This window comes from Myodes glareolus, chromosome 9 (assembly GCF_982192425.1).
Source record: "Myodes glareolus chromosome 9, mMyoGla1.1, whole genome shotgun sequence".
Lineage (NCBI taxonomy): Eukaryota > Metazoa > Chordata > Mammalia > Rodentia > Cricetidae > Myodes > Myodes glareolus.
In genome coordinates this window covers 35,674,717-35,699,716 of record NC_142034.1, presented here as the reverse complement: position 1 = coordinate 35,699,716, position 25,000 = coordinate 35,674,717, and the positions used below count along the sequence as shown (strand labels likewise).

The window sequence follows — 25,000 nt, the reverse complement described above, 5'->3', positions numbered from 1 at the left end:
CCCAGCAGCCTTATCTATCAGTGAGAGACACGTGGGAAAGGGAAGCTGACACAGCATTTGGTTGCAAGAGCTCAGCCTAAGGATGTGAAACAGGAGACTGGGCGGCAGAGCAACTCAACACCAGCACCAGCGGGGCCAGAGTGGGGGGAGGAAGGGAATGAATAGGCAGGTCTGTGCTTCACAGGTGGGGAACTCTGCTCCAGTGAGCTGGGGCATACATGTCTGGGGGGTGGCAGGGAACACTCCAAAGGTCACATTCCCTGACCTAGTTGGACCACAGTTCATTAAGGCTCCCAAGCCCTGCTGACTCCGGGTTTCCTCTTCTGATCTAGTTTCAGGAAAGCAGGGAGTTAATTAGCAAACAGCTGAAGACCAGTTAATCTCTACCCCTGCCAAAGATCGTGTGTTCCCTCTCCATCCCCTCCTGTGCCCAAGCAGGGCCAGACACCTCACTTTTAAACAAACAGGGACCAATGAGACAGTGCTCGCCATAAAGTCTGATAACCTGACTTCCAGGATGCACGTGGAGGGAGATTACTAACTCCTAAGTTGTCCTCTGACCTCCACACGTGGGATGCAGCAGGTACGCCCAAATATACACTCTATCCCTCACACTCACAGAAAATGTCGCAAGATTAAATAAATAGAGTCAGGCCTGCTGGTCCACACCTGGAGGTAAGACAGAAGGATCTAGAGTTCAAGGCCTGTCTAGGCTATATGGTAAGTCCTTGTCTCTAAACAGCCAAATATGGGCTAAGGAGATGGCTCAGTGGTAAGCTGATGGGTGTGCAAGAAGGAGGAGCCAGCATCCACAGCATCCACAGAAAAGCTGGGTATGGCAGCACACACCGATAACCCCAGTGGCGGTGGGGGCAGAAGAGTGGGGGAGGAGAGGGGAGGTATGGCTGGGAGACAGGCAGGGGACCCACAGCTGGTCAGCCTAGCCAAACTACCAAGCTCCAGGCCTCCAGCCTTACTACATATTCCTGCACAGACAAACTCACTGCATGTTCACGTACAAATAAATGTAATATATTTAAGAAATAGAAAAAAGCTTCCAAGTTAGGGGCTACAATCACCAGTTTTTAGTCATTCAGATACCCTTACTCAAGAAGTCAGGAACATCATGCTAGATGACAGTGCCCACGCCCTGGGAGCCTCTGGGTCACCACAGGTCTGCCACTCAAAGTCTCTCTGGCTTCCTGTCATTTGCAAATGATTTACCTGACTGCTGTTTAGCTGATGGCACCATTGGAAAGGGGTGGAGCCTGATGGTTATTAATTATCAACAGCCATGGCACATTATCGATGCTTTACCAGCTGCTCCACAGTATCAACAAAGCTCGTCACTCACAGCTCCAGGCCCCGCTTACAGAGGGGAAGCCGATTTTCCTGAAACCAACCATCCTATACTATGCTTGCCCAGTTCTAATAAAATCCTATTGTTCCCTCCCTAAAGTCGTTTAATGGTTCCCTATGGCACAGAGAATTAAGTCTAAACTCCTCAGCACGGCCTTGTGCACCGAGACCCACACCTGCTTAGAAGGGATAACCCATCACGAGCATGCAGCTATGGCGTACCCATCTATACAGTATACAGAACGATCAGGTGCGCAAGAAAGCCTGTGTTTCAACCCAGTTTATAACAGCTTAGCTGCTCGTCTTCTGCATTAGGAACGCAAGCCGTCTACAGGCATTAATTATATTCTAGTCACCTCTGTAGCCCCAGCGTTTCACACAGCAGTGCTCACTATATGCTTAATCATCAGTGAGGATTAAGATATTTGTCCAACACAGCGCTGAAAATTTAGTGCAAAGCCCGGCCTGAAGCAGAAGTGAGCTGACCCTTCCGTTCAGGGTTTTGAGAATGGTGCCACTGACTCTTTACCCAATAGGGCTATGCCATGTTTTCCAGTTAGAGTGAGCCTGGTTACACTGTCTGGCTCAGTCACCAGCTTAACCTATGGTGGGAACCTGTGGGTGCTCAGCGGCTAAAAATGAAGTGGAGCTAGCGGAATGGAATTTTCCATAGTTGCCTCAATTCCTGTACTGTCCATGTGGAGTCCTGTGGGGCCGCCACTTTCCCCACCATTCACTTCACAATAGGCATTTCAAAACAAACATCTGCCCGAAACACTAGCAAGGCCTGGAAGCACCGGCCACTCGTGCCTTTTGTAAAGGAGGTTTCCGGGGCTTTCTGCCTCTCTTGATGCTTTCTCCAGTACCACAGAGGTTAGCCGTGAGGACTCTGGGCTCGGCAAAGCCTAATGTTTACTATCTGGTCTTTCTATAGAGTCTTGCAGACCCCTGGTTTTAACCCAGAAAAGAGAAGATCAAGCTTCGAGAGCCCCTCCCTCCTGGGGCAGGCTCCTCTCTCACTCCCACCCCCAACTCCCTTTTGCAAGCTTTTTTGAATGAAGTCATTTCTTTTTTTAGCGCTGTTTTGCAAGCCTGGGATCCACAAGCCTGTCAGAGACATACAGGAGCCTGAAATACCTAGCACATGACCTGGCACCTAATGGTGCTCAATAAATGTTTATTGAATAAACCAAGGCATGGGAAGTCAGCCAGTCTAGCCCTGAACCAAAGGTCCACCCCCCCACCCTCCCTCAGTTTCAAGGTGACCAATCACACAGGTGGCTGGCAGCAGCCTGGTGACCTAGATGTGCCAGGGCTTATCTTATCGGCTTTCCTTCTTCCTCATGTACTTACCCAGCACCCCCACCCCTCAGTGCCCAGGGCAGAATGGCCTGTTGTTTTCAGAGAAACAGACAGGCAGGGAGGCGTTCTCCTCCCCCACAGATATATTTTTGCGGTCTTCTTTCTCCTGGTAGGGGGAGGATGAAGAAATATGATTTCATTTGCATCTACCCCTCAGGGTTCCTGGGTGAATCTGTATAAAGAACCCACCTCGGTGTCCTACCTGTCATTTGGAGCTTTCAGTATAGAGAGAAGAGGAGGCCACTAGGAAGAAACTTAGGCAACTTTTTAACAGGTCCAGAGTTGGGAACCAAGCAGCCACTGGTCAACAAGGAGAGGCCCTGAGAACAGACAGTTTCCCCAAACAGAAGCCAACAGCAGGCAGTTTTGCTAGACTGAGCTAGACCAAGGTCCTAATACTCTAGGATCGGAGGGGGAAGCTGAATGCGTTGGGATATCTCAGGTAAAGACAATCTGAACGAAAAACAGTATAGAGATACTGGCTTCTCGGTACCCGAGATAATGTCCGGGGTCAGGCCCAGAGTGAGGACTCCCACTGTGGCTGTCACCCACCAGTAGCCATAGGGTCCTGTGGGCCACTCCACTCCTCCAGGCTAAGGCTTCTATCTGTCTGCTACTGCAGACCCTGGGTCCATTAGCTAAGGCCAGGGCTCACAGCACGCAGCAGCTCACACACATCTCTCCCCATCTGTTGAGAAACTGATGCTAAAAAGAAAAAGAAAAATGAAAAATGCTTTAAATGGAGCCAACTCTAACAGGAAGGAAAAGGGGCTCCTAGTTCCTCAAGGTTGGACAATTTTTCTTCTGATGGTTATAGATTGCCTCCCAAAACAGACCCAAAGGGAGAGGAACTATAAGGAAAGGGGGACCACCTGCTATGGCCCCTGGCACTAATGTGGTCTAGAGAGGGTGTCTGTGGACAAGTGGATGCTGCTGTTTTTAGCAGCAGCTGGTGGAGCTTTCTCTACCACCCCGCCCCCACCTCTCCTGACACCAGCCATAGGCCAAGGAGAGGAGAGAACAGAGTTTGGTAGCCCTGACCTCAAAGATAATACTTAGGGATCACCAGGTCAAACCCTCCCCTCTGGAGTTTTGCTGAACTTTGGGAACAAAGATATCAGTTTTTGTTTTGCTTTGTTTTTTAAGATAAAGAAAATGGCTCCTTTCAAAAGGACCACCCCAACCCCCACCCTGCAGCCTCACAGAATGAAGCAAACCAACTGAGCAGTTCATAGCTAGGGACTTAACACCAGGCTGGAAGCCCTCTTCCAGATGTCAAAGCAGCAGTGGCCACAGTGGATTGAAGTCTCTGTAACTGGCTGAAATGTGGGTCAAAAGCACAACAAAAAAACCAAGCTCACTTGACAGATCATCAGGCAAGATGGGAGCCCCTCTGCTGCTTAGAGGCAAGGCCTCTGAAGGGCCCTGTTGCTAGGTGCTGCTATTTAATTACCTTAGAACTGTAAAGAAAACAGACTCCAGATTGGAAAGACCTCGGTAGATAACTGAGGATAACTGATGGCTAGCATGGCTAAGCCTCCCGCAAGACAAGAAGATACGGAGTGCCAGCCCCGTTTTCCGTCTGATTTTCCTCGGCAGAAGCTACTGTTGGCTATTCAGCTATTAAGCACACTGTGAACATGACCACCACTTACCTCATTTAATTTCTCTAAAAAATGCCCACCACATATCTCTCGATATATTCCTCTTATTTTGTCACTTACACCAAAGTCACTTAATTTGCACAACTACCAGGTGAACAGCCAAGATCTGAACACTTGGTGGACTGGTTCACGCCTTACTACAACCTTGGTGGGGGAGGCCGAAGGAAACTGTACTTACTGGGATGTGTACAGAAAAAGAGAGCCACAGTGCAGCAGTCTGGAAGAGCCCAGGCTGACACCTTCATCTCCCCGGCTGCAGGGGCTACGCCCAGCACTTAGAGCACTTATGTGCAGGGCAGTAAGCTCAGGTTCAAAGTATGGACCACAGTGAGACTCTGGGGGTGGGGGTGGGGTCTATAACAATTCAAAGTGAGGAGGGACTCTTACAGGCAGGGCAGAGCTCCTTGGGAAAAATTCTTAGGTGATCTTCGAGAATGGATAGTGTCCCCGGGATTTCAAGTAGCAGCAAGGAGCCTGCCCAGTGTGGGTGAGGCCCTAGGTGCCATGACAGGGCCCACCCCCAATGCTCCAACCCACCAACTCCAGTGTGTGGAAATTAAGTGGAGAAACACGGAAGATTCCCCAGGCACGGGCTATGTCAACAACACAGGGTGTATCCACCAACACTTCTACTCAATCACAGGTCAGCCAATGCCAAAGGAGCAGCCCGGGCCACACAGACAGGTTGTGGCGAGAAGAACTGGGCAGATCCGAAATGGCCTACATGACTTCTCTGTAACCTTGGCCTTAGGCAAGCCACCTGATGCCTACCTAGAAGGGATGTGGTAGGTATGAGAAGGAACAACACATCTGGGGAGGTGGACGCACAGACAGTCAACAGTGGCCACTCCTCAGCACCATTCTCCGCCCTCATTCCATCTCACCTGCTAACATCTCCCTCCAGATCTCACTATGGGGATCAGGGATTGAGCTGGTTTCATCTCCTCCTCCCTAGCTCCTAGATCAAGTGTTTAAAGAAGTATTATTCAGGCTGGGTCTGGGACTCCACCCTATAATCCTAGCACCAGGCAGGCTAAGGCAACGCTGGGAAACTAGCAAGACTGTCTTTATGAGGGGGGAGGGCGCGAGTAACAGAAAAGGAACATCACTGAACAGACAGCACAGGAGCAGGGGAGTCTGGGCAGGAGCCATACCAGCAGTGGGGCACTGATCATTCCAGAGGCCAGAGGGAGAGCCTGGGCTAACACAAATCCATGGGAGGGAACAGTGAAGTCTTATTCCTGACCATGAGCACTCCTGAGAAAGTCTCTCCCAGGAGGAGTGGTTCACGCCTACCTGTAATCTCAGCATTTGAGGCCAAGACAGAGGACAACAACGCAAGTTTGAGGGCTACACTATATAGGGAATTCTAAGCCAGCCTGGACTCCAGAGCAAGACCCTGTCTCAAAAATATAAATCATATGCAATATGATACATATAATGGTATGTATTATACATCTCTCCCAGTGTATTTTAAGTACCTGCAACCTCACTAGGTGTCCACAAATCTTAGGGCAGGCATTTATTTAGAAGCCACAGAGCAGGCTTGCAGGACACGCCTCATTTGGTCAAGTCAATATCTCTTTCTGGTATTTAAAATACCCACACAGAAAGGACCCCACTGGATCAGACTTGTGTTCCAGCTCCCTGTAGTCTGCAGCAAGACACAAATAGACGATTATCAGGTCCCCAGTCCCCAAGAAGCACCCCAGAAAGCAGACTGGTGAGCAGCACGACACATGCCAGGTCATTCACTTTCCCAGGAAGCAACCATGACTAAGGGACCAGTCTGACGCTCGGCTGAAGATGCAGAGCCGGAACTGACTCCCCTGGTTCATGCCAAAAAGGGAAGGAGTTCATGGTTTCAACCACTAACTGTACACTTTCTGCCAAACAGCGCTCTACAGTGGGTCCTGAATCACCATGCAGCTCAGGAACATTTAGACCGCAGCCGCGCAGCCGTGGACACAATCAAATCACCTTCCAGCCCCTCCTCAGAGGCTCATCTTCCACATGACAGTAACATGCATCACAAGCTGACCAGAGGACTTATCCCGTCTTCAGTAACATCCACCGCCAACAGGATGAAGCCTCCCTCCAACCTGGCTTCAACCTACCCCTCCAATCTGTTTTCACACACTTACTAATCCAGAAGATTGGCTTCCCCTTCAGGCTTTCTCCACTGCCCTTGTTCATGCTGCCCCTCCCATTACTTCTACAATGTCCTCCTGCCTTTGGGTCCTACGTGCTGGGATTCTCTGGCAAGTGCCACCACCCCTGGTTCAAGGGCACTCTTCAGGTATGCACAGACCCTCACTCTTGCAGATAGGGGTTTACATGGTTTCTTGTTCAAACAACCTCATAGACCGGATGGAAGTTATCGTCCTAAATAATACACGTGTGTACATACTTACACATGTAACTTCAGGGATTCCTTCAGTCACTCCACAGACCCTAGATTGCAACTCCGTAGTTGAAACCCTGCTTTGTGGTACTAATATTTTACTAATAGAAAATTTGTCAACTTGAAGCACTACACTAGAGGTAACGTGACATCATAAGTATCTCAAGTAACACATGGGCTGATGGGACACAGGTGTCAACATACTGGTGATAACTGTCTCAGGGACTCAAGCCTGGCCCCACTGTCATGACAGGATCAGCCTCAACTCACCCTGAAGATACCATCTACATGGTACAGTATTTCCAGTTCCAAATAGCTTTTTACTGAGTGTTGAAATCCAACCAAGTCACTTGGTCACTTGTTCAGAGATTTTTCTGTTCAGCTCTGTTACCTGCCCCCCAACTCCCCACATACACACCTCAGGCGGTCAGCAGACAGTTCTGGAGAAGGATGAAGGAGCTAATACTTCATTAGGAGACAGGGCTTTCGGGGAGCAAACACTTGAAATAAAGGAAATAATTTAAAGTTGGAAGTGTGATTCCCTTTACAAAGAAAGCCTAAGTGGTTAAAAATGCTTTGGAATAAACTTTGGGTATAGCTCACAAATGCTGCTGCTAGGGAGATACAGGGCTGGCTGCACAAGCATGGGGACCCAAGTCTGAATTCCACAAAGCATGTGAAAAGCTGGGTGTGAAGGAGAAAGATGGGTGAGAAAGAGAGAAAGCCAAGTGTGAGAGGCATGGTGGTGTGAAGGTGTGGGGGTGTGGAGATGTGGGGTATGGAGGGAGGTGTGAGGTGTGGAAGGAGGTATGGATGTGTGGAGGGACATGTGGGTGCGTGGGAGTGTGGGGGTACGGGGGTGGTAAGTGTGTGGGGTGTAGAGGGAGGTATGGGGGTGTGGAGGTGGAGTGGTATGGAGGTGTTGGAGTATTGAGGTGGTGGTGAGGCTATGTGGGTGTGGAGGTAGAGGTAGTGGTGTAGGGGTGTGGAGGTGTGGGAGGGCTGGAGGTGTGGGGTGCGGAGGTGAAGGTAGTGGTGTAGGGGTGTGGGCGGGCTGGGGGTGTGGGCGGGCTGGGGGTGTGGGAGGGCTGGGGGTGTGGGAGGGCTGGGGGTGTGGGAGGGCTGGGGGTGTGGGGCGCAGAGGTGTGGGTATGAAGATGTGGAGGTAGGGAGGTGGTAGTGTGGGGGTGGAGGTGGGGGTGGAGATATGGTGGTATTCACTTGTAATTCCAGCACTGGGAGACAGAGACAGGGAGGTTTCCCAAGTCACCTGGGTCAGTCAGGCAGCCAAGTGTGTGGGAGAAAAGGCGGGTAGCAGCTGAGGGACAACAATGAAACTGACTACGGCCCCACACGAAAGCACACACACACACACACACACACACACACACACAAACTTAAAAAAGAAAAACAGACGCAGAGGCACAAGACTCCCATCTAGGTCACACAATGATGGTTCAACCTCCCAATTCTGAGAGCCTTTTCATTACCAGGCAGAACTGGATCCCCAGTAAAAAACTTCTAAGAGATATTTATAGAACAAGCTTCAATCCTGTTTCCTCCCCATTGTCAAAATAGAAATACTAATTTTATTTCAATTTTTTTAAATTCAGTAGAGCATATATCCATTGGATTAAAAAACAAAAACAAAAAACGAAAGGGGCTGGAGTGACGGCTTAGCAGTTAAGAGCATTGGTCAGCCTTGCAAAAGACCAGAGTTCAATTCCCAGCACCCACATGATGGCTTAGACCCGTAACTCCAGTAACTCAGGGGATCCAGCACCCTCCTCAGGTGCCAGCCACACACGAGGTATATATACACTCAGGCAAACACACACACACACACTCACTCAAAATGAGAGTTCCACATGATTTGCAAGCTAGCGAAGCCCACAGCCCTGTGATGTGAACATGTTCATCAGGAGCTGCTGTGCTTTAGGAGAAACATGAGTACCAATCTTACACCCCAATGTCTACTTTGCTTGTGGATTTGCCTAAAGAAAAGGAAAGATAGACATTTTGTTTTCCCCTATATTCTTTATGTGATTTTTTTTCCTCTTTTGAGACAGGATTTCATGTAGCTCAGGACAGCCTCAATCTGTGTCCAACCCCTAGTGCTGGAATCACATGCACAGACTGCCATATTTTTGTGGTTCTGGGCATCCAATTTAGGGCTTCCTATATGCTAGATGCATCCTCAGCCCAGGACCTTAATACTTTCAAACATCGTTTGGGGGTCAAACGACCCTGAGGGTCAAATATCAGATATCCTGCATACCAGATATTTATAATCCACAACAGTGGCAAAATTAGTTATGAAGTAGCAATGAAAATAGTTTTATGGTTGTAGGTCACCATCACATGAGGAGCTGTACTAAAGGGCCACAGCATTAGCAAGGTTGAGAAACACGGCTTTAGAGTACATGTGGTTGTTTTTGTTGAGACGGGCTGTTTCTGTGTAGCCCTGGCTGTCCTGGAACTCGCTCTGTAGACCAGGCTGGCCTCTGCTTCCCAAGTGCTGGGATTAAAGGCGTGCGCCTCCAACGCCCAGCTAGAGTACTGAAAGCTCAGAATGGTGGGCAGCAGAAACCAGGAGAAACAAAGTCCTGCCTGACAGGATGGCCAGCAGGATGGGACAGATCTCTGCACCACATCAGCACCCCACCAGGTCCGCAACCTTTAAGCCACTGCACTGGAGTGAGAATAAGAAGGCTTGCTGGGAACCACAGGTGTGGAACACTAGGGCTCAAAGGCACAGGTAGGAAACTAAGGGCAGCTTAGCCCTTTAGCAGCCACTAGATCAATACAGCGTCAGCACACAGCGTCCTCCCGCCCCTCTTCTCAAAGCAATGCCACAGAAAATCTCTTAGCGGGAGGAGAGTTCAAATGCCAACACAGCCAGCCCAAGGAACCCCACAAGGAACAAAACCTGCCTCCCGAGTTCCCAGCCTTATTTAGAAGGCAAGTCAGCTCAGGGCCCTTTGCACAGAACATAGCCCAGACTGAGATAGAAATCGCTGGTTCAGAGTGCAGTGACCTAAGGCTGGTCACTGCCACACCCAGAACGGTTTCCTCACCAAAACTAGACAGTCTGCAGTCCTAGAACACCTGTCTCCAGAAAACAATCAGACCCACAGATCCGACCAAACAGTAACAAGTAGGTTGGGTGGTGAGCAAAATATTGCTTCCTTCCACCTGCCCGGACACCCACCCAACAGCCTCCCACAAAGCCCTTCCGATAAGGATCAAGTCTCGGAATGAAGTCACAAGTTTCCAAACGCCCTACCACTCAGTTGAGGGCTGGCGGACAGACAGCAAGGGAAGGCCTCCTAACAAAAGCTTTGTGAGACTGGACTTGGTGGCAGGGGCCTATAGATCTCGACTGCTTGGGAGGTTAAGGTATACGGACGGACTCACTGATCCGGTGGAAGCTAGTATATTTTTATGCTGGGGCTGACAACATTAAGAAACAACAGTGCGTGCGATTCCTCATGCCAACTCAAAACACCCCAGCATGGAGACCATAACACCTCTAGGAGAAAGGCTATAGGAGCCTCGGCACACTCCCTAGAGGGTTCTGTCAATTCAAATGTCTCCCCTCCCACAGACCAAAGGCTGTGTTACTGCCTATGGACACATTAGGCTCCCAACTGTCCCCTCTGTACATCCAATACCCATGCACCAGGTCCTAATGGAAAACACATGACTATTACCCAGAATACCCCTCCAACGTACTCCCCCTACTCTACATTTGCATGGGAAGATGAAGAAGAAATGGAACTATCTCATACTTACAAACCACCTATGCACCCCTGATCTCATTTGAGTTGTGTGGCGACCCCATGAGGTAAGCCTTGCTATGGAGGCACACGCTCAGTGCCGGTTACCTGCTCCCTGCTATGGGTCTGAATGCCACCGCCCCACCACCGTGTTGAAATACATGTATTGGGACATGTGGCCTTTAGGAAGTTATTAGGCCATGAGGGCAGAGCCCTCATAAGTAAGATTATTGTCCGGATAAAGAGGCCAGAAGAAGTCAAGCTCAGTAGCACATGCCCTGATACCTGGGAGGTCAAAACAGCAAGACCGCTTTAGCCCAGCAATTCAAAGACCATACCAGGCAACTCAGCAACTTTCTCAAAACACATACACAAAATATGAGAATACATAAATAAGCCAGAGAGAGATCCTTTGCCCCTCCCACTATGGAAGGCCACACAGTAACAAGAAGCCTTCTGTGAACTGAAAAGTGAACCTTGAGACAACCTTGAGTTTGCCAAATTTCCAGATCTGGGGTTTCCCCACCTCCAGAAGTGTGAGGAGTCAATGTGCCTGTTGATGATCCATTGTTACACTAGCCTTCACAGACGTCGGACTCCATTAACAGCGAATAACATTTTGCCCATTTTATGAGCAAGAAAGGAAGACTCAGAGGTTGGACTGCTGGCAGCTTATCTCCTGGGTATGTAAAGTGAGCTGGGAAGGAAGCAAACCCAGCACAGAGCTTCCCAGCACCAGAACCAACATACTCTGGCTGTATAAACTTTACAGTGCTGTACTTCCCTGATGGCTTAGCAATGCTGATAAGAAGGGAGCCTGAAATCCCCTGCTCACACTCTGTTCTCTAGACCTTTGCATCTCATGCACTATAATAAAGGCAGCCTCACTTATTTTGCCCCCCAAACAAAGGTCCAGCTCTCTGACTCAGGACCCCATTTCACATACAAAGCCTCATTTAGTTGCTCCACTGCACCCACCCCCGCTATCTGCTGCCCAGCTCTCAACTCCTACTGGGCAGACTCTGAAACCATACAGGAGATTAAGTCAAGAGGGAGAACAGGAGGGACATTCTCTCCTTGAACTTTCTTAAATGGAGGAGGGGGCACGAGAAAATAAAAGGCCCATTTTTCCAAGGAGGGGGCCGAGGCAATGATCTTTCCATTAGGCAGACGTGCATAAGAATGTATAGATTATTTAATGCTGGGGGTGGCTGCAGAGCAGAATAAAGGAAGCTTTGTACCTTGCCCAGCACACTTCCCTCACTCTTTCCTCAGCCAGGCATTTCACCCAGCTCTTTAAATCATCCAGCCCTGATGTACCCCATCTGTGCACTGGCTGCAGCCAATGAAATCAAGGCCTGTGCTGACTTTGGCCTGGACTTGTGAGCCTTCCTGCCCCAGGAGTGGGTAGGAAGGAGGACACGAGGCCAACCAAGCTTTTCTTTTTGCCTCATCTCCCAAGGCTCCATCTGCCCGTTTATTTGATCACTTACTGAGTTTTTGCCATGGGTCAAATTCTGATCTGGAGACTAAGTCAGACAGAACACAACAGAAGGACATGGAAGGGTACATGAGAAAGGGGGGCTGCTCTTGGCAGAGGCTTGAGACCCCCACCTTCATACCCACAGTGGCCGCTTGTGTCTCGTGGCTAACTGAAACAAAGCAAGGACGTGGCAGACCAAAGGCCCTGCCCACCTAACCAAATACAGGAGAGGTAACCTTGAAAGTCATTGCCATCTTCACAGAATATGGACTTCCATCCATCTTTTCAGCCCCAGCTCCAATGACTGAGACCTGCAGACAAAACCAGCTTCCCCGCTGGTATGGCGTGACCTCCCACCCACCTTAAGGAGTCACAAGGGTTAGTGGAATAGCATTTTTTAGTGTCAGTACACAGAAGATGCTAGAACGCACTGGTGACTTCTTACACCACAAACACTTCTTATGATGCCATAGATGTCTCCCTAGATAGAAACACTTATTTTGGAAATGTCTCCAGGAAAAGGTTGTGGAAGGGAGACAGCGCCAACTCAAATACGAGTTTTTGGCTCACATTCCATGCCAGGAGACTAGCTAGCTCTTCCAGGGACATGGCCTCCCACATCCAAATTTCGAGTCAAGAGTTTGCCCCAAAACTCCAAAGAACCCTGCACCAAGATGGTACAGTAGATAGCTAAAGGCTCACCTAAGTGTCAATAAAAGTTTGGGAACGAAGAAGAGTGGAACAGATGAACATTCAGCCAGGGCCCTGGGGCATCAAGGTTGAGCTTGTAGGTTACTAGGCAGCTTGGAATAGACCCACAACAGATTCTGTTCTAGGCCCTCATTTCAGAATCTATGTCTGCGGACTTGATTATTTGGTCAGCCTTCACGTGCCAGTCAAGTCAGCCAGCAGGAAGAGGAATGTTCTGTAACTGCTGGCTGGAGCTGTCACCCACCCTTCTTGGGCTGAGACTACCAAACCCAAGGAGAAGAAAGCAAGAGAGTCTTTGCCAGCTCTTAAACAGTTTGGGATTGCTAATTTTTTTTTCTTAGTCTGGGTCTGCGTAAGTATCTGTCTGTCCCTTAATTGTGTGGAGGCTAGCTTCTCAGGAAAGATGCTATTAAAGGGGGAATTCTCCCACGATCTTTTTCTCTTTGTCATCGAGCCTAGTAAAACCTGTTTCTCCTCCCCTGGGAACCCGGGGCCGGGAGGGAGATAGCTCCCCTGAGAATACTGCCCAAAGTATTCAGTTCCTGTATTACACAATTGAGAACCTGAGTTTATTCATTAGTAACCCCCAGCCCCAACTTCAGAAGCAGCTGTCAAGGCCTCTCTGGGAAAACAAGGACTCGTTCTTTAGCTGTGATCAAATGTCACCCTGTATCACTTCATATGTAGAGGTTCCTACAGGCCCGCAGCTCAGCCTTTCAACAGGCCACTTTTGTTCCTCCCCAAAGAACAAGTTTTCACGATGCCTCAGCCTGGCCACTTTCCTTGGGGCTTGACAGGGGCTCTCCCATCTGAGATAACAGTTGGGATGGAGCGTGGCTCTGTGGTAGAGTTCTTGCCTAACATACAGAGGTCCCCGATGGACCACAAAACTGTGAGCTACCAGGCCCCAAAGCTTCCCAACAGGGTTGACATCTAACTTCTAAAATAAGCTGCTCCGAGCTAGGCGGTGGTGACACATGCCGCCTTTAATCCCAGCATTCAGGAGGCAGAAGCAGACGGATCTCTGTGAGTTCCAGGACCAGTTCCTAAGCAACACAGAGAAACCCTGTCTCAAAAAAAATCAAAACAAATACAAACTGATCCACTGTTCTGTCCCTGCAATTCAGAGTTGATTCTCAGTTGACAGTCTGCAGGTCAGCCCACTCCTTATAAAAGACAGTATGCAAACATCCTAGATTGTAGGAGAGAGCTTGTAAGTCTGTGACCACAGGAACAGGAAATGCACCCTTACTGGGAGGCAAGAAAGGCCTCCGTGAAACCAGTACCTTGGAAATGAGTTCGTCATGATTGGCCAAGTGAGCTCTGCAGTGAATGCAGCTGTAGGTGCGGTGGCAGGAGGGCAAGTATGCCTGAAATGTCTTGGATCTTGTCATCTTCACCATTGGTGCAGCTGAGCGCGGGGCGAACTCTGGGGCAGCCCACGAGGCACTCCCACAGGACGGGTCGCACGGGAAACACCGGAAGACACAGGTAAAGGCCGTGGTTTGGCAGGGGGTGGGTGTGCGGCAGGCTCCACACACTGGTGACGTCTTCAGAGGAAGGACTCTCTAGCAGAGGCCTACAGCTGGTTCTCGGCAGCCTGCGGCAAAGGAAAACACCATCATCAGATGGAGCCAAGCTTCCGACAAGATGAGTGCAAGCGCCTGAGACGAATCAGCAGACACCGGCCACGGAAGACCCGTCCTCATCTCGGACCCTCACACACTACACCAGTCGTGCTGGCTTTGTGGATTCAGCATTAACACAGTAGTTTCAAGAATGACACAGGTGCCTAGCAAACTGGCATCATCAGCATCCCTGAACACAGAACTGAAGATGGGCTATTTGCAGCCCCCAGGGAAGACCATTTAGGAACCCACACCCCCAGCTATCCACCGCATCCAACAGTCCTGAAATCTCATCTATTTTCAGACACCAGGCGCCAACCAACACTTGAAGCCACCACCTGCAGGGAAGCAAACCACACCACAGCCTCAGCTGGAATAAAGTGTGGGACTAACTTCCCACTTAGCAATGCCCCGAAGGGTGGTAGCCAGCTTGTCTCTCTGCAACACCTTGCTCTGACCAGATGCCCGGTGTATGTGTTTGTGTATTTTAAAAGGCAAGGAAATGACCTAAAGCAAGCATAACATTTGAAAAATCATGACCGTGGAACTCACAATTCCTTTCCAATTCTCACGTCTCCCAATGCTGCCCACAGAAGACTCTCCTACCTGGTCTCAGCCTTCTCACTGGAATGGGGGAGAGGGATGGGGCTCCCAGTGGAGCCACGTGAAAGAATGCCTCTGAAGTTTTGCTTACCTGAGGCTCCGGCACCTGTCTATTCCCTGGACTTCACTAATGGGGGAGGCAGGCGTTCCCACTTGCCTGTCTTCCCAGGAGAGCCATGAGTGTTAATTAACATTTGCATCATGCTTTGCAGATTCGATGATTTAGAGAAATGGGGGAGGAAGACAAATAAAACAAGCTTTCCCTTCCTGGACTATAGGATCCACCTATACTTAACAGAAAACCTGTAAATCATACTCTGCTTTTTCCCCTAAATCCACTACCTAGAGCCAAGTCTCCCATGGGAGGCTGCTCCGACCCCACCCCTTTCATTCTCCCCACACAGCCAACACGTTTGCATGCTACACTTTTCTGATACATCACCACTGTCCAGCACCACCATGAAGATAAAAGTGGTCCCTAGTCCTTATCCAACAGTGTGAACAACTCTCTTCCCAGCATCCTTGAGCCACGTGGGCTCCATGCCCAACACACATCTCCTGTGTGACCTGTCTGATTTCTGAAGGGATTCAGACTCCGGCCCACAGGGGCCAGGGCAGGATGTCTTCTCTGCTCGGTCTCTCCCATGTTCAAGATGAATAACTGGGTTACTCTGGCAACACAGGAATCCTGGCAGTAGACAGAAACGGGAAATGATGCCCTAGACGGTGCTTCAGGCTTTGTCACAATAGACAGATGTGTGCCTGGGAACCCCAGGTCAGCCTGTGGGGAATAAAGGCGGACAAGGCTAAGTTACTATTTCCCCGCTTTTCCGCTGGGTTTCCTGATTTCCAATATTTCTGCTCAGTTGTTAGCAAGGACAAAAACCCCAGAAGAGGCAGAGGAAAGTGGAGGCAGCACCGAGTCCAGTCCACATCATCTGTCTGATTAGCAGAGTGGGAGCAGGGGGGCTCTATTTGTTTAGTCTGGGTTGTTTTTTTTTTTTTCTTCCCCATAGCCCAGGCAGGCCTGGAACCTCTTGCCTCAGTTCTGTAGAGCTGAGAGCACAAGTCTGTACCACCATGCCCAGCTGTCTAAGCCAAATGGTTCAAGTCCACAACCTTGGCTGCCCAGGGGCCAGTATGAGTAACATCAACCCCTGGGGCTTACACAAACACCAAGGAAAGAAGAGAAAACAATGCCCTGGCAGCCTCTCTGCTTTACAGAGGCCATAGAGTGTTTTCTTATGCACGCAGACAGCTTCTCAATTATGCATTTCCCTGGAGTAGAATTATTTCCTTTCTCACTTCTTCTCTGTAGGAAGCCTAAAAAAAGTACACAGGCAAAGGTTCCTGGTTATGCCCTAAATCCGAACACATTCACAGCTCCTACAGAAGCAGCACTTGCAGCATGCATTAAATGCTGAGTAGGTCACAAACATGGACCCATGCAATATACCTCACATGACTCTGAACTTAGAAAGGAGAGAAAATGCTACGATGTAGGTACTGGCTCAGGCTGCATGGTGCTGGAAAACCCTGGAATGACCCAGCCATGGACATCTGCCTTGTCTATGGCAGACTCACTGTCCTCTTAGTGGGAGGTGTATTTTGAGACAGGGTCTCGCTATATAACCTTGACTGTTTGAGACAAGTAAACCAGGCTGGCCTTGAATTCAGAGACCCAAAGTGCTCTGCCCCCAGAGCACTGGGATTAAAGATGTGCACTATCGCAGTCTTACATTACTGTTCTTTAGTAATTTCACAAGCATCCTATCCAAGGGACTTCTTCCGGGGGGGTGGGCAAGGCATACAGAAAGTATTAGAAATGTTACCATGTTCAACTAGGTAGCTAGAAAGACCAGGAAGAGAGGAGCGAGAGAGAACGCTGGTGAAATGAGAGGGCTAGAGAGATCGGCGGTTAAGAGCATGCACTGTACTGGCAGACTTAGTTTCCAGAACCCACATCAAATGGCTCACAGCAGCCTGTAACTCCAGCCTAGGAGGATCCAATGCCTCTGACCTCAGTGCTGCACCTGCACTCACTCACTCTCTGTCTGTCTGTCTGTCTGTCTGTCTGTCTCTCTCTCTCTCTCTCTCTCTCACACACACACACACACGCACTCTCTCTCAAAGAAAAAAAAATGATGAAACAGTGGCAAGATGCATTCTGTATCTAGTAAGAGAGAACACTGGCCACATAGGAAACCAAAGATGAACACCAGGCCCTAAACAAAACAAACAAAAACCCACCTAATCTCCTGGTCTTCTTCCTGTTTGTATTAGTCAGGGTTCTAGAGGAACAGAATTGATAAACACACACACACAGAATTATGCTGGTCCAGGGGTACACACACACATACACAGTAGTGAGTGGTACAGGCAGCAGTGCAGCTAGTCTAAGGGTTGTCGACAGAAAGTATGAGAATCCCGTAGTTGATCAGAGGCTGGATGTCTCCGCTGGTCTCCTGCATCAGTGGACTTGCTGTGAGAACAAGCAGGCGAAGAGCAAGAGCTTCCTTCTTCTACGTCCTTGCAGAAGGTGGAGCCCAAATTAAAGGTGAATCTCCCTACCTGAAAGATTCCAATTAAAGTGGGTCTTCCTATTTCAAATGAATTAAGAATAATCCCTGTCTCGGTATGGTGCATGCCTTTGATCCCAGCGCTGTGTGTGTGTGTGTGTGTGTGTGTGTGTGTGTGTGTGTGCACACGCACATGCACATGTGTATGTGTGGTGCGTGTATGTGTATATGTGTGTGTGTGTACCTGTGGATATATAATTTGAGTACAAGGCCAGAGGAGTTCCAGAATACCCAAGGCTACAGAGAAATCCTGTCTGGAAAAAAGTCAAAAGTAAAATAAAATAAATTTAAAAATTGCTTTATTTAATTCTCAATAAAGAAAATGCATTGATGTTCCTGAGGAGAAATGAATTACATATACGGGCACAGCACTTGGCACAATTTAATTTCTGAACTTTGGTCCCTGCTAATGGTGTCACCGTGTGCATAGATTACAAGAGTCCAACTTGTTGAGTATTTTTGCAAAGTTCAATTGATTTCCAAAAATAATCAAAAGCCTTAGGGTATGTGTACAATTTAAACAGCATTTTGAGTGAACCAACAGTGGAAATTAAAGGAAGACTTCCAACACCCCCAGCTGGCTCATGATGCTCACCATGGAAAGGAAAATGTGAAATATTATGATTAAAAACAAAGATCCCAGCTATACCATCTTGAGAGCCAAAGGCATAGGGAACCCTCCTGACTGACAGGCCGTTCCCACGGAGAGTCACAGTAGCCACTGGAATTCAAAACTGTCCCTCCCAGGTGTGAAGGGGAGGAAGAGTGACATGTACTCTTACTTTAGCTAAGCCATAAGGAACCTGAGAAGCCAGGCAGCATCTCACAACAGCCTCGGAAGCTGGTGACAGAAATGGCACAGGAAAGATACGGCTGTGCCTGTGCTGTTTAGGCAGAGCAGGCAGAAGGTGACTAGAAGTGGGCTCTAGAATGTCACAAGTGAGTTCTAGTCCTTCCTAGCGGGGTGACATATGGCAAAGTTCCTCAATTTGCTGACGCTCGCTTCCCCACTCCAAATGACAGGAGACAACTAAGAATGAAATGAGATGAGGTGGCCCAGGGCTCCCCAGTGGGCTCCCCAAGGGGCCAGTGAGACTGAAATGACGCCTCTTGGACGGACGCCCTGAACATGTGTGTGGCTCCAGCACACCATCCTCACACCCTCATCCACACTTCCACACTCCTGCTGCACTCGGCTACAGCCTTACCCTGGACCGTCACCAAACCCTCACTCGTGTGTTCTGGCTTAAGCCAACTAAGGCCCGCGTGGCCGTATTGGAAAACTGACTTTTGGCAGTCAAGATGGGAAGATGCCATGAGTTTGAGGAGAGTCTGGATGACACAGCAAAACACAGCAAAAAACAGCACCTGGAGGCAGGTAGACTTGGATTCGGTCTGGATTCTTCTCACACTGGGCAAAATGCCTGAAAGGAGGTAACAGTGCCTTCATCCCGAAGGAGACAAGTCACACGATAGAGTGAAGGCCAGGCAAATGGTTCTCAACCACCCTGATCAGCTACAATCACTCTCGCCAACTAGGGGCACAGGAGTTATTGTTCCCACTCCCAGGACCAAAGGCACCAGTGCTCCTGTGCCCCTGGCTGGCTCATGGTGTTAGGAGACTTCCAGGACAGCCATGAGATGGGTGTGAAGGCACAGGCCTACAATTCCAGCATTGCAGGAAGACCGCTCCAAGTTTGAGTCATGCTGGTCTATACTGCAAGTTTCAGGCCAGCCAGGGCTACACAATGAGACCTTCCTTCAAATTTACCCCCCCCCAAAAAAAAACAGGAAAACCCCAAACAAAAATCTCTCAACAGGACAAAAAAAAGCCTGTTATATTTTATTGATATCTCTTATATAGCCATGGGCAGCAAGGAGACCTGCCCCTTCTGAAACAAAGACAGCATCCATCACACCCTGGACATAGAGTTGAGTCTTGATTTGAGCAGGTGTCTGTCTCAAGACAATCATATATGATATCTGGGACTCCTTATCAGTTTGACAGGTTTCTCTGTGTAGCCCTGGCTGTCCTGAAACTATGCAGACAAGGCTGGCCTTGAACTCAGAGACCCACCTGCCCCTGCCTTTGGGATTAAAGGCGTGCGCCACGCTGCTCCTTCTCTCTTTAAAATCCTGACTCAACAATTTGTTGTTGCTGTTGTGCTGGGATTAAAGGTCTGCATGGCCATCCCAAGCCTGATTTTGTGGTTTCTAAATTTAAAAAAAAAAAATTGTTTGAAGGCAGTAGTGGTACATTTAATTCCAGCACCTGGGAGGCAGAGGCAGGAGAATCTCTGTGAGTTAGAGGCCAGCCTGGTTTACACAGCTAGTATCAGGACAGCCGAGGCTACACAAATAAGCCTTGTCTTGAAAAAAATCAAAACAAAAAATGTTATGCATGTAAGTATTTTATCTGCATGTGTGTGCAATGCCCTCAGAGGCCAGAAGAGGATGTAGGAGCCCCTGCGCAGGAGATATAGCTGGCTGTGAGTCACCATGTGGATGTTGGGAATCAAATCCAGGTTTTCTGAAAAGTACTACCCTTAACCACTGAGCCATCGCTCCAGCCCCTCTAATTCCGTGTTTTAGCGTTTAAGTAGAACCTTGTCCTACAGTATAAAGCACTTTCCATCCACCAACCTTCATTCTCTTAAGGCCTGCAATTTGGCACATTCACAGAGCACGCCGATCTCAGAAGTGGCTGCAGAATGGCGCCTCTGCCACATGTGAGCAGAGCAATGTATGGCGAGGCTCTTAGTGCAGCTCTTTACCTGGGGGAGCTCACTTCTGCCAGCACATCTGTGTGGGAAAAGAAACAGCTCCCGTGAACCTCCAATAGAAGTAGCTGGGTCTGCTTATCAAGAAGATCAAATATTACAACTTGTGTCTACAACTGCAAGATTTAAAATAGATTACAAAATTAGGATCAGGTAGTAAAATTAAGAAGTTAGCTCTCTCATATGAGGAATCAAGAATTAAATTGGAAAATATATATACAAGGTCATGAGAGTAGAAAAGGAACTGAGAGCAGACGAAGAGGTAGAAAGAACTCTTGTTAGAGACAGAGTTTCTCTGTAGCCCCGGCTGTCCTGGAACCCACTCTGTAGACCAGGCTGGCCTCGAACTCAAGAGATCCTCCTGCCTCTGCCTCCAGGAAGTGTATCAGTGGAGGTAGGCTTGCTTGAGGTCTCAGGAGAGGCCTCCAGTGCCCCGCTCTCTGCCTGTGGATCAGGGATACAGCTCTCAGTCACTTCTCCAGCACCATGCCTGCCTGCTACCATGTCCCTACCATGATGGCACCACTTACACATGCACACACAGACAATCTTTCAAAATATGAGTACATACATCACATGTGTACCTGTATGATAAGGAGGTCAGGCCCAGCTTGAAATGAATGCTCTTGAAACTGCTATACTACTGGAGTTCAAATGCAAGTTTGTCTTTGCACGCCTCACAATCAGGGAAAGCAGAAGAGAATACTCAACCTGCAGGGTTTATAAAAGTACCCTGGAATTGAGTGTACAGATTTTTGAAAATTTCCTGTTGAGGACAAAGAAGACAGTGAGAAATCTAACACACAAAATCCCAGCATAAGCCAGGCATGGTGACCCAACACTCAGGCTGAGGCCGGAGGACCAGCTAACCTACACAGTGAGTTCTAAGCCACCCTGGGCAACAGGGAGACCCTGCCTCAGAAACAAGATCATAAAGTTCATACCATGTGACCATCTTGGCTGTTGCCTGGAGCATCCCTCTATAAGCACAAACACCAAACTCTGGCTCAATGGGGACGTGGGGGTGGGGAGGGGAAAGGTCGTCATAGCAGAGCAGGCCAAGAATTCAAATTGCTGAGTGCCTTGCTGGATTCCAGGGTTAACACTACAGAAGTTCCCGGCAAAGCTTCCCGATTATCATAAATCACAATTAAGATTGAGTAACAAAAATATGGGCCAGTGTAGCAGGCGAGGTGCAAGCGCTAATGCATCATTTACCACTCGGCCGCGGTGAGGCATGCAGCTCCTTCCCCTAAGCTTTATGGACCCGAGCTGGGCAAGGTGGTGCATGCCTATAACTGGAGTACTCAAGAGGATTGCTAGTTTAAGAGCGGCCTAAACAACAGAGCAAGCTCCAGTCAGCCTGAGCAAGACCCTCTTTCTTGCAAACAAAGAAATATAGACTTTGCTTCCGTCATGAGGCTCTCCCAGCCTTCTCTCTAGACACTCAACTTGTGCACTCTGCCTCTGCACCTTTGACTTCCAGACAGGGTTTCTCTGTAGCTTTGAAGCCTGTCCTGGAACTAGCTCTTGTAGACCAGGCTGGCCTCCAACTCACAGAGATCCACCTGCCTCTGCCCTTCCAAGTGCTGGGATTAAAGGTGTGTGCCACCACTGCTCAGCTTTTTTGGTTTTTTGAGACAGGGTTTCTTTGTGTAGCTTTTGGAGCCTGCCCTGGAATTCACTCTGTAGCCCAGGCTGGCCTCAAACTCACAAAGATCTGTCTGCCTCTGCCTCCTGAGTGCTGGGATTAAAGGCGTGTGCCACCAACTATCAGCTAACCTCTTTTCTAAGAGGCACTTCTGATAAACTCCTAAGACACTTCAAATGAAGTTGACACCATGGGCTGGGATGAAGTTCAATGAAGAATACTACCTTTGGGTTTCTAGTGCTGTGAAGAGACACTATGACCATGGCAACTCTTACAAAGGAAGATATTTAATTGGGGAAGCTCACTTACAGTCTCATCATGATGGGGAATATGGCGGTATGCAGGCAGGCACAGTGCTGGAGCTGAGATTGCTACATCTTGCAGGCTCAGGAAGTCAACTGAAAGTCACACTGAGGAAGCTTGAGCAAGAGACCTCAAAGTCTACCCCACAGTGATACACTTCCTCCAACAAGGCCACACCTAATAGTGTCACTCCCTTTGGGGGCCATTTTCTTTTAAACCACCACAAGCACTTACCTACCCATGAGGCCCTGGGTTCAACTCCCTGCAGGTACTGCATTTTTTAAAACATAGCTTTATTATTGCATAAATGTGTGTATACATGGATGTGTGTATATATGCTTATAGCACCTACATGGGCACAAGGACAACACAGTTCTCCAGGCTTGCACCCACTGGGTCTTCTCACTCGTCCTTATAAGTAGTTTGTTTAGATTTTTTATATGTATTGAGTGTTTTGCCTTCGTGTTTATATTTGCACAGACTGCCTGGGGCCTGCAGAGCTCAGAGGGCACTGGATCCCCTAGAACTGGAGCTACAGACGGTTGTGAACCACCAGGTAGGTGATAGGGATTGAACCCAGTGCTTTACACGCTAGGCAGATGTTCAGCCTCCATCTCCTTAAAGACCCCACTGACCAAGCAGGCAACTTCTTTTCCTTTACTTAGTTCAGGTCTCCTAAACAGTTGACTTTTAGTTTTTTGTTGTTGTTTTTGTTTTGTTTTGTTGGTATGGTTTGGTTAATTAGCTGGGTTTTCTATAATGTGGGAATCACGCCCAGGGCCAGACATGCCTGGCCAGAACTCTACCACTGAGCTACATCCCAGACGGGGCTGTGTGTAATTTCTTCATCTGTGGCAGTCCTCCTTGGCAGTGGCACTACAAGCCCCATCCTTTCACCATGGGCCACCATTCATCCTTACTCCCTGACTCCCTGACTCAGCTCTTCTTCCTCCAGCTCATTCTAGAATTCTACTTCTAAAACATAATTTGAGTACATCTCTCTCGTGTTTCAAAACCCGTACCAGTTTTCTACCAGATTACAGGGCACGGTCCAACTGCCTCTGGTGGTACCAAGAGCCTGAGTCAATTTTCATGGCCTTCCTACTCTGAACCTGTCTAACAGACCACATCAGTTACTACACTGTTTCAAATTATTCCAGTTACCTGCCACATTCTACTCTACCTCCCAGGCCCTGTAAAGGCCTGCTCACCCCTCAATACCCAGCACAAATCAAACCCTAAGCAGAGCTGGCAGCCCCTTATCCAAGCCCACAAAGGTTGTCTTTCTCTGAGATAGAATTTATCCCACAAGACATGAAGGTGCCTGAAAAGGCCCAGTTTTCTGAGCCGTCCTCCATGGTGGTTTCTCTGGGACTCCACGTTCAGCACACTAGGGAGCCCTGAAACCTGGTTAACTCGGGACAATGAGCGACTCTGGGAACCATGCTGGTGGTTTTAAACCTTCTCCTGGACTTGCCTGCCCTCCTGCACTCTTTACAGACCCTCCCAAGTCTTATACCTAATTCTGGGCATGACTCCAACACAGGCAACTGACTCTTGAGGGGCTAAGTCACCAGGACTGGGAGATGGTGACTGAGACTCAGCACTGTGAGGTCATAGCCCAGATGAGTAGCGTGAACCTCTGTGTATTTATTTACCTGCCTGCTGCAGCACTATCTCTGCTCTGCCACCCTGGGCCTTCACACTCCACCATACCCATGAGAGCTTCCCACATGACCCTACCCAGGCTGCACATGCCTTCTGAACCCTAGAGAAGCTCTCGGGCTGCTCTAGACACCCTCCAGGCCAATTCTGCCCCCCTTTAGTGTCAGCCTTTACATTTGGTCACGCTCCCAGATGACAATCCTGGTTAAAATAAAACAAGTAGCATTCATTCTACATTCTGTGACCCGGAGCACTATCCATTCTTGTGCCCCTAGATAGGGCTAGACTTGAACTATAATGGAAAACAGACACTTAGAAGCTCTGTTGAGAACACAGCTTTAGACCACAAGAGACTCGGGCTAGCAGTGGTCTTGTCTGGAATCCCAGAACCCGAGAGGCAGAGGCAAGAAAACTGCTGTACACTTGAGGCTAGCCAAGGCAAGTGAGTTCCAGGCCCGCCTTAGCTAAATACGGAGACCTAGTGTGACCCCTATCTTACCTACTTCCCAAACGAAATGATATGGCCTCTCTTCAGAATTCTCCCTTTGCCTTCAAGCTCCAGGTCCCCTCCCCTCAGAACTCAGAGGCTAAGGAACGATCCAGCTCGATCCAGCTCCTTCCGTGATTGCTTGATGCTTCTGGGCTTCCCAAACTCAACTATCTGCAGGATTAATGAATGTCTGTTGGACTATGGGTGCTGCCACGACCTTGATTTCTCTCTCGGATGGGTCTCCAGGGCACAGCTGGGCCCCAATTAACTCCAAGCTATCCATCCCAGACCTGCCAATACTGTTCTGCTGTTCAGCTGTCAGCGAGCCTTTGGCTTGCTCGCTTTTATCCCTCGTTCACATAAATCCCACATTCTAGATACAGATTGTCTGTGGCTGACCTCCCTGCCTTTCCATGGCCGAAATCTGGAAACTGAACTTTAAAAATTGAGAGTGAGAAAGGGAAGAGGCAGTATCGAAAGGATGCCTAAGAATGAGCCAGCCAGCCTTGGAAGGACTCTGGTGAGTTTCTGGGCCTCTC

At 48.9% G+C, this 25,000-nt stretch overlaps 1 protein-coding gene across 3 annotated transcripts in view; it reads right to left on the bottom strand.

Annotated features, from left to right (window-relative positions):
- Positions 1 to 25,000, bottom strand: part of Ypel2 (yippee like 2) — a 56,636-nt gene that overhangs the window by 21,864 nt on the left and 9,772 nt on the right. Inside the window, exons 2-4 of one of the 3 annotated variants that reach the window (XM_048446783.3) lie at positions 20,937 to 21,118; positions 20,216 to 20,374; positions 14,049 to 14,362 (exon numbers count right to left, since the gene is read on the bottom strand). In XM_048446783.3, the coding sequence (XP_048302740.1) occupies positions 14,049 to 14,165 (117 nt within the window). In that variant the 5' untranslated portion in view covers positions 14,166 to 14,362; positions 20,216 to 20,374; positions 20,937 to 21,118. The remainder of the gene's footprint in view (positions 1 to 14,048; positions 14,363 to 20,215; positions 20,375 to 20,936; positions 21,119 to 25,000) is intronic. The other 2 variants (XM_048446784.3, XR_015003738.2) reach the window with 2 other exon arrangements.